At 41.3% G+C, this 9445-nt stretch overlaps 1 protein-coding gene across 1 annotated transcript; it reads right to left on the bottom strand.

Annotated features, from left to right (window-relative positions):
• Positions 1-287: 287 nt before the first annotated feature.
• On the bottom strand, positions 288-7534 carry prph (peripherin). The gene is made up of 9 exons (XM_074673285.1): positions 6860-7534; positions 5291-5351; positions 4926-5021; positions 2983-3147; positions 2770-2895; positions 2442-2662; positions 2040-2092; positions 1166-1239; positions 288-1031 (listed from the first exon to the last, which is right to left on the bottom strand). The coding sequence occupies exons 1-9, from the start codon at positions 7402-7404 to the stop codon at positions 960-962; spliced, it is 1413 nt and encodes a 470-aa protein (XP_074529386.1). The 5' UTR covers positions 7405-7534; the 3' UTR covers positions 288-959.
• Between the last annotated feature and the right edge of the window lie 1911 nt (positions 7535-9445).

Genomic DNA, 9445 nt, shown 5'->3' with positions numbered 1-9445 from the left:
TCTAACTTAAGATAAACTGGAATGGGTGTATGTTTCTTTTGGGTCTGACTTTCTGTTTTTACACCTCCTCCAAACACTCATGTGAAAACGTGTGTGTTTTGATGGTGGTAATGTTTCCTCAATATTATTATCTACTTTCAACTATTTGGGATAATTTCACTATTTCCTCTAAAAAACCTCCCTTGTTAAACTGTCCTCCAATCTTTTGTTGTGACAGTGAAGAAAATAAATTAGCATAGATTATAAAGAAATCACAATGAAGCTGGACAAACAACATAAATCTGGTCCAATGAAGTTTATTTCACGTACATTTTCATTCATCAGTCGTGCCAGAAACTCACAGCATTGCAAAGCACATTCAGCAGCTTTTTTTTTTCTCTTGGCGGCTGTCATATTTCAATGTCAACATTTTATTTTTTTTCACATGTTTATGAATGACTTTGGTAATTCATTGGTTTGCACAGTGAGAGGATTGCAAAGCTCTGAAAACAAATGCAGATAGGTTAGTTACTTTTCTTTCTGTATTATGTGTGTTGACCAAAGGGCAGTGTCTGGAGTTTTGTTAGTAAGTCAGATTTGAACAACTACAGTTCTACATTTATTTCCCCCTAAATAAGTCACTATTATGATACTCATCAGACTTGTGGTTGTCTAAGGATTCCACATAATTGCACTGTAAATCAAGGCCTCAAGTGGTATGTTTTTAAAGTGGTTTTGCTAAGTCCTACACAATACCTCATGATATAGCTGTTAAGCAACAGTTGGGTGGCTTAAATAGCACCAGAGTGACACTCTCAAAGGGATTCATTTGACATTGTTTCTAACAGAATATGTCAGTTAAACACATATTTTTTTGGAAATGAGGAATGCTGATCAGATTTGGTTTAAAATTTTTCATCCTTCTCATGTTTACTATTTTCTATTGGCTCTGGCCTTCACATTTTCTAATCAGCTTTTATCTACTCGTCTTGGTCATCCTTGTCAGCTCGTGCAGACTCCCTGTCCCTCTCCCTCCTGGACTCCTTCACCACCTGTTAAAAAATAACAAATGTGTTGACATTCATGAACTGGTATAGCTTTCCTGTTTTCATAATATCCAAGATGCAAATTCCATTAAGCAAGTTATTTTTGCATGAATCATGCAGTCTTCTAATAATCAAAGCACCTCTCCATCTCTAGTCTCGACGGTCTTAATCACCACAGTCCTCTTGCCATGGGTGTCAGGAGCTGGTTCATAGTCTGTGAAAAGTCAGATTGAAGCAGTTCAGAGGTTTTAACGTTCAGAAACATTAACATAGCAATTTTGGATTGTTTTTGCCCCATCCTTTATTTTTTGATTTGATTCAGTGTTGTATGTACGGTGGCTGACAGGAGCCAACCGTGTACAACAATTGAAACAATCTGTAAGTAAAATAATGAAAATTTGAAAACCTGCAAAAGCCCCAAACAAGCAAAATATTAGGCACACAATGTAAATGAAGAAAAGCGTGCTGGAAAAAGTGTCAACCATTTTCTCAAGAGCAAACACAACGAAAATGGAATGATGCCAAGAGGAAAAAATCAAGCACAATGAGAAAATATCTGAAAAAAAAAAATCTAAAAACGCTGCAATATCAGACCATGTCTTCTGTGCCTGACAGAGCCAAATTTGTCACCTCTCAAAAAAGTCCTAAAAGTAGGTTAAGGATTGATACACAACACCCATCACCAGGACAGAATGCATCACATTTATACTGAGCAATATCAAGGAGAAAAGTCTGAAAGGCAAAAGGCCAGGTCATGTCTCAGCACTCTTTATTCATAATGAGCCCTCTATGTCCACTTCAAAGCAGGAAACCTCCCATGAGATGTGCACAAACAAAATTGTTGATAGATATTTTGATGGATTAAATTCATAATGCATTACAGCAGCTTTTAGCTCTCAAAAGCCACTGTCACTTCCCCGGCGGGAGGGGTGAGCAAGGAAGCATTTCAGTGAGAACCTGACAGATATTTATCAACAGATATCCTCATTCCTCCACAATGTGCACTTAACTTACCTCGGTCACCAAAGTGGTTGCTCATGCCCATACTCATGATGGGAACAGTAATCCTAAAGAAAGAACAAAAAATGTTGGTGTAATTCAATAATGTGTAATGAACTGTATATTTAGAGTACCATATCATTACTTATGGAGTTGGTATTCACTAAACCTCAATGAGACTAAGTTTTATTTTATGGGTGAGTTACTTAAAAGTTACTTATCAAACACAGCAAATCACGATCAAGTTAATAATCATGCTTGTGAATCATGATTGAAATTGGATGGTAACACTGTGATCATAATCGGGCAAGCATTAAATGTTACACATGGTGCATCTAAACAAGGCAGATTATAAAAAAAAAATAGTTGATAAAAACATTGTCTTTTTTTTTTGATAACACCCATGTTATCTCTTACCTGCTCTCCTCACCCTCCAGCAGTTTACGGTAAGTGGCGATCTCAATGTCCAGAGCCATTTTGACATTAAGGAGGTCCTGGTACTCGCGGAGATGGCGAGCCATCTCTTCCTTCAGGTGGCGGATCTCCTCCTCCAGCCGACCCACGTTGTCCTGGTAGTTGGTGATCTCATTACCAAACTGGTCCTCCATTTCACGCATCTGCCTCAGCAGAGCCTCATTCTGAGAAAGCGGCCGACACACACACACACAGTACAATGAGCAGGTGATATGTGTGTAACAGCTAATTTTTAGTAATATAGGTCTTCAAAAATTGTGTTAGGCCTCACAGTGTTCTTCAAAGCATCAATTTCACAGTTGAGGGACTGAATCTGCCTCCTGGACTCGTTGGCATCCTGCTTGGCCTGCCTCAGAGCATCAGTGTTTCGCTTTGCAGACTCAGTTAAATCGGCAAACTACGCACAGTAGAAAAACAAAGCACAATGGTGAATGCTTGTTTTATGCATCTACATTTGATTTTACGAGTGATGTTATCTGCTGACCTTGGACTTGTACCAGTCTTCAGATTCCTGCATGTTCTTCATGGCAATGTTCTCATACTGGGCCCTGATATCCCTCAGAGCACCAGTTAGGTCAGGCCTGGCACTGCTGTCCACCTCCATCTTCAGCTGATGGGTTTGGACACTCACTTGGACATCCTGGATTTCCTGATGACATCAGGTCACAAAAATTGATCAGAAAATGCTGAAAAATGAGCCTGTTCAGTTCTTTTGCATCTTATTATCATAGTCTTCTAAGCTTTAGTGAATAAACCCATTCTCTTTTCTATATATGTTGATGCATTTCATTCAACTCTTTTACAGATGATACTTGAATAACCCTGACCCCTGTGCTGGCTTGCAGTCCAAATAACACGACCCTTGATTGCTGATTAGCTCCTGATGTAGGTTTTTCACGTCAAAAGAGTGCAATGCAGTTTTGTTTTCTCACTGCAGCAGCCTTCCTGTGACATCGTGCCCAGGAAAGGACACTCAAACTTAGGTCTTACAAACCTCAGATTGACAGATTATGGTCATTATAAATTCCCTTATTGATGAGCTGCCACAGGGAATACAGATAGCTCAGATCTGAATCAAAGAATTTCATTGATTACTTCTTTGGATGTGCTAGTGTTTATGTTGGTGTCTATCTTTATGTCACATAACTGAGCCAACAACTTATACTTTAAGAAGAATATAGACTTACTTCTGACATAGGGGTTATTGGCTTTAATCTGGTAGCTGTTTTCTTATAAACCCTATTTTCTTAATCTCTGCAAATTAATTTGTGAGGTAACAGCTTGTACTCAACTAAGTTTTCTTATCCTGCTTATGGATAAATATTTATCTCTTCAACGTCAGATGTAAGACCATTGGTGTTTCAGATTATGGAATGGCCCTGTTCTCCAGCAATGCTTGGTCAATTGCTCAGAGTTGATCAGCTATCCTATTGAAGACTAGAGTTATTAATTTTGTCTGTTACCATGTCGGCTGCTGTGGTCAAATCTGGACAAATCTCCTCTGTGGCTGAAGAGAAGGGAGGTGGGGAAAGGATGCTTTTTCAAAGTTATACAGTCTGTGACCGTAGCTCACACATTCACTGACAGAAAAGCAGGTTAATTGTATCAGGGTATAAAATGATGGTTAATCAGAGTTAGGCTAGTTTGTCACTGCTGACTTGTAGGAGTTTAAACCAGTTAATTACACCTTACTTTCTTTCTTTTGATGAAAAGTCGCCGCAGCTCTTTACATGTCAGTGATAGGTCAGCTGTTCTGTAAATAGGTCAGTGATATAAAATATCTCCCATTGGACAGGTCTATATAATGGTGCAGAAAAGTTAAGTGTGCCTTTTAGCATTGCCGGCTATTAGAATTCATTTCATTTGTAGCTTGCCTGAAGTAGCTATTTGAAGAACTGCAGTTTTGGCTCTCCGACATTAGCTTTGTTCCAATGTAGAAGTGTTTGTTCCCTAAAGATTAGGGCTAAGGCTGGGCGATTACGGTAAAAATAAGAATCCAGATTATTTTAAGTGATATTGAAATGACGATTAATATACACAATTATTCATTTATTCAAAAACTTCAGTACTGATTTAAACACAACTTTTAAGAACCAGCAAGTGGCACATACAGTATTATTGATACACATAAGTCACACACACTTGCTGTGGCTGCACATGGAACACAGAAGAGCTATGAAGCACAGGAACTTGCATACATCTACACTGTGTGGCATATTAATTGTTTTTCTTCGATTTTATTGTTTTTATGATTGTCAGATGGCAAAATTGAAATCATGATTAAAATCCGATTAATTGTCCAGCCCTAGATTGGGCTTAATGATGCTACTGCAGGTCTCCTAGAAAACTGTCAAATACGTCTAAGAATAAAAATATAATTGGTTTAACAAACACAGTGGAAAAGAGCAGAGGAGGAGTATCACTTACTTCATCATGAAGCTTCTTGAGGAATTCAATTTCATCCATCAGAGACTCAATCTTCCTCTCCAGCTCCAGACGGGACAGTGTGGCATCATCCACATCCTAATTTTACATAGTACACAAGCATTGTTTAAGTTACTGTAGTTGAAACAAGTCACTCTTTGCTCAAACGTAAAAATGTAGTTAAAATTACGATTATTTTTTGTCTTAGATGTGAAGTTACTAAATGCTTTTGTGAGTTCAGGAAGTTCAAAGATGTTACAACATTAAGTGTTGCAGATGAAGAGAAATAGTCAGTTTTGACCTGTTATTTGAGACAACACACACGCTAATCAAAATGTTAATGAACGTCCACCAAAAGCAGTGTTTACCTTGCGAAAGGCAGACAGGTTATTCTCAGCATCTGCCCTCTTCTGAGCTTCTTCCTCCAGCCTTTAGAGTAAGAAGAGAGACAAATTATTTCAAACAATGTCAGATTTTGCTCCAAGACTGTCACACAAAGCAGAAAGATAGAAGACAGTGAGTTCATCTAAAATTACTCTTTATGTTTGGGGGTTGCTGCGGGGCATCAGCTGGCAAAAAGCTTTCTGGATCAATTAGCTAATTCACTGTCCTCCTAAGAAAGGGTTTGGGGGTGCAGTCACTGGGATCAACAGCTGCTCCTTTCATCTAATGTGGTTTCTCCTGGGTTCAGTGAGGTCATCTGCACACACTCACAAAAAGGTTTTAGACGCACACTTTCATTAAGTATACAGATAATGGGAGAGGCATTTGGAAAATTAAATCAAATCTGCAGAAATAAGAAAATGGGAGCGGAAAATGTCATAAAGCTCTTTCAAACTCAGTTACAATTCATGAGTCAATGCAGTGACTCATCACAAAATACTAAAAATGAAAGTTCCCTCATTCTCTGCGGACACTTTGTGACTGATGGGACGTCTGTGCGGTCGATGTCTGGATGTTGGGTTCAGTCTGTCCTGTCAGACACGAGTCGTGTCCGGACTGGACATTAAGTGAATTAGTGGGAAAAGAATCATAGTGGGTCCTGCTTCCTCATCTTTAATTCATGCTGCGTTACAGGGGTCCTTTTTTCCTAATGGGGTCTTTGGCATCCTCCCATCAGCACAGAGGGACACTGCAAACACACCTAATGGAGTCATTGAGTCACATTGATTTTTTCTGATGCTATTCTCACCGCGCCTGATACCCAACCTCTCTTCCTCTGGTTTCCTCTCCCTCTCCCCCCTCTCTGCTCCTGAGCTGGCCCCACCCTTTGACTGGTCAGCCCATCCTTTCTCCTCTCACAGTGTGAGTGCATGGCTCAGAAAGATCTGATAAATTAGAGAATCATCAGCTAACACGTCATTATGTAATTTGGAATCAAGTTATGGTTGTTTTCTGTTTTCACTTTGCTCTTCTACCTTAATGTCCTGTCTTTCTTGTGCAAGACATACAGTCATAGATACACAGGCATGTGCAGGAGGCCATGCAATAACATGTATCATGCTGCCATGCTTTGTGGTGTCCAGTCATCTACAGTGCCACGCCCTATACCAGCATCAACACTGGACTCTAGCGGCGAACACCCTTGGGACACTCTGTGCTTCTCTGTGATTTAAGTGTGCGCTTTACAGTCTGGTATAACTCATACATCAGTCACCTGGCTTAAAAAAACAGGACATGAGTAAATAACACATAACAGAGAAATATTTCTGTAAATTTAAGAAAAAAGAAAAACTTTGTAGGACAACATTTTTGGGAAAAGGATTCAACTTTTTCTCACACGTTTTGGAATTACTTTTTCATTTTTTTTTGTCTTGAAACAGTTCTTCAGACTTTTAGTCTGCTAACCAACCTATCTAATGATCGAAACATCTGCCCATCTCTATAACTTTCTTATTTTGAATGCATCACCACTTTATGTCTGAGTTGGTACCAACCTCTGCTTGAGTTGGACAATGTCCTCAGCCAGGTTGTCCCTCTCCAGCAGGTACTGGTCCCTCTCTTTTCCGATGTCATCCATCTGGCGCCTCATCTCTCTCATCTCCTCCTGGAAGAGCTCAGTGGCGCGGTTGGGCTGCCCGTGCTGCTGCTGGCCTTTGAACTGGTTGAGCTCCTGCTGCAGAGTGCCATTCTGTTGCTCCAGGTAGCGCACCTTCTCGATGAAGCTGGCAAAGCGATCGTTGAGCTCCTGCAGCTCAGCCTTCTCGTTGCTGCGGGTGGTGAGGAACTCCGCGTTCACGGCTTCGGCCAGGGTGAAGTCCACCTTGTCATAGCTGATACGGGGAGGCTGGACGGCGGGGCGAGAGCGCTGTTGGTGGTAGGTAGTGGAGCGGGTTGCAACTGCAGGAGACATTGAACGCATGTAGCGTCCAGAAGAAACAGGCATACGGGAGGACACAGGTGAGTAGGAGGACATCGAGATGGGGTGAGGGCTCCCAAAGGTGCGCCTGTAGGAAGTGGAGGTATGGACGGTGGGGTTCATGGCTGGCCTTGTTCTGTTCTCTCTAGGAAAAGATGCAGTGCTGGAGGCTGGAGATGCTCTTGAGGCAACAGGACATCAGACTGTAGAGCACAAGAGGTTTATATGCTCCAAGTAAGCTGCCCCACCGCCCTCACGCCTCTCCCTCCCTCCTCTTCTTCCTTGTCACCCCACCCACATGTACCCTTCCTTTCTCCATCACTCATCAGCATACAAGCTCTGGCCACTCCCTACCCTTCAGAGAAAGACCCTGCCTCTCTCCCTGCTCTGCCTCCCCCTGTGTCTCCACAGCTCCACCCTTTAACCAGAGCACTTGGCGTGAGGCCAGACAAGCTTCCACATTGCTGGTTTGATTACTAAAGATGTCTTCTCATGCCCATCCCTCCATGGCACTCTGATTCATGCACCCGTTGACACTTTGCACCACTTTGTAGTCACTTATCCAGGTTTTACTGTTATTCCTCCTCATTGTTCCTGTACAGGGTTTTTATTTTATGAACACTTGTAACTGTGTCGGGTGTGGAGCTCATAGATTCTGTTACCTTGCTCTAAAAAGAAACTGTGAAATTGTAGCTTTAATTGAATAGCATGCACACATTGATTTGATTTTTTTCCCCTCCTCCTGTCTCCATCCCTCTCTCCTCTGTCTCTCGCTCCTCTTACAGTAATGGAAGAGGTTATTGGTATTCTGGGCGTCTGGGACAGAACTATGACTCTGCAGTTATTCTATCCTTTTGAATGCATTACATCCAGTAATCCATGTTAGCCTGTCAGTCAACTACCAACATTTCTGTAGAGTCTCAGCTATAACTTATGGCCTCACTGGTTATTGAAAGAAAGCTTTTGTTATATCAGGGGCAAAAGCTCAAGGACTCACCTCAGTACAATAACTGTCTGAATATACTTTGCAAAGTCTCATTTCATTCTTTATATCCAACAGTTTGATACAAAAGCCTGCGGTAGAGGCTGATTTTCAAAACTTAGTTTTGCCTACAATATGCAAGGACTTCACACTTACACTGTAAACGTATTCACAAAGATCCATACTCAAATTGTTAAATCAAGTAGAGAACAAGCTCGCAGTAACCTGGCATGCATGCAGCGCCATACTATATTTCAGCATCATACCTTGAAACTGTTGGGTAAAACTGTAACACATGTTGGCAGTACTCTTTAGTGCAACACCTATATCTTTCTGCATCTTGATGTGTGTCTGTGTGCGCATCTGTGTGTGTGTGTGTTGTCATTTAAATTGTTGTCTGCAGTTAAGGAACCAATCTCACATAAAGTTGACGTAATTCTGAGCATGCTCTGTCGCACCTGGGTGTGGCACTTTCTCTGCTTTGTGTCGTCTGTGTTGCTGGGTATCTTTTATCCTTTTCATCCTCTGTTGTTGGTCTCTCAGTGAAATAGATGACTGTTCAAATCAGTTTCCTCACAAGACACACAAACTGTTTCACAACAGCTAAGAAGCTTCTATTTTGGATCTGGAGGCAGAACTTTTTTTTCGGCATCATCATCATCATCATTCTTAGTGAAACATCTGGATCTCTGGTTAGTAGTTCACCGTTTTTTCCCTGTTAAGAAACACTTGATTTCCTCCATGTATGTCTGCATTGCCTCTACTGCAGATGCCTGGCTCTCTGTGTAATAAATGGCCCATGTTGGTTTTAGCTCTGTAATCTAATCAACCTGCTTTATGGTCAGTTACTCTCTCCCTCCCTCCCCCTCCGTCTCACCCTCTCTGTCTCTGCTCGAAGCACGTCTCACTTTCTATTCTCACACCAGATCTGATTCTGCTTCTGTTTCTAAGCAGCACAGAGATGATATCTGCGTTTCTACTCTATAATAAGCATTGTGTGCACTAGTAGGACACAAACACACTAACACAGATGTACACAGTTCACTGATTTTGGACTGAACTGTGTCAGTAACACTAACCATCAGCCAGATGTTACCATTAGTGATTGACCGCTCTGGTTCTTAGAGGATTCCCCTGGGAGCAGAAATTCAATAAGGCGTCTTCGACGGTGTGAGGCCAGAA

The sequence above is a fragment of the Halichoeres trimaculatus genome, unplaced genomic scaffold, assembly GCF_033239565.1.
Source record: "Halichoeres trimaculatus isolate MK-OKI-2021-1 unplaced genomic scaffold, fHalTri1.1 fHalTri1_scaffold_1, whole genome shotgun sequence".
NCBI classification, from domain to species: Eukaryota; Metazoa; Chordata; class Actinopteri; order Labriformes; family Labridae; genus Halichoeres; species Halichoeres trimaculatus.
This window is presented reverse-complemented; position numbering and strand designations above follow the sequence as displayed.

What these genes read in the sequence shown, in the direction of transcription:
- prph (XM_074673285.1), bottom strand. Translation starts at nt 7,404, where the DNA reads ATGAACCCCACCGTCCATACCTCCACTTCCTACAGGCGCACCTTTGGG. An exon ending in TCAAGAAGCTTCATGATGAA is followed by an intron (nt 3,148 to 4,925) that starts GTAAGTGATACT and finishes TGATGTCATCAG; the next exon opens with GAAATCCAGGATGTCCAAGT. An exon ending in TCGAGACTAGAGATGGAGAG is followed by an intron (nt 1,032 to 1,165) that starts GTGCTTTGATTA and finishes ATTTTTTAACAG; the next exon opens with GTGGTGAAGGAGTCCAGGAG.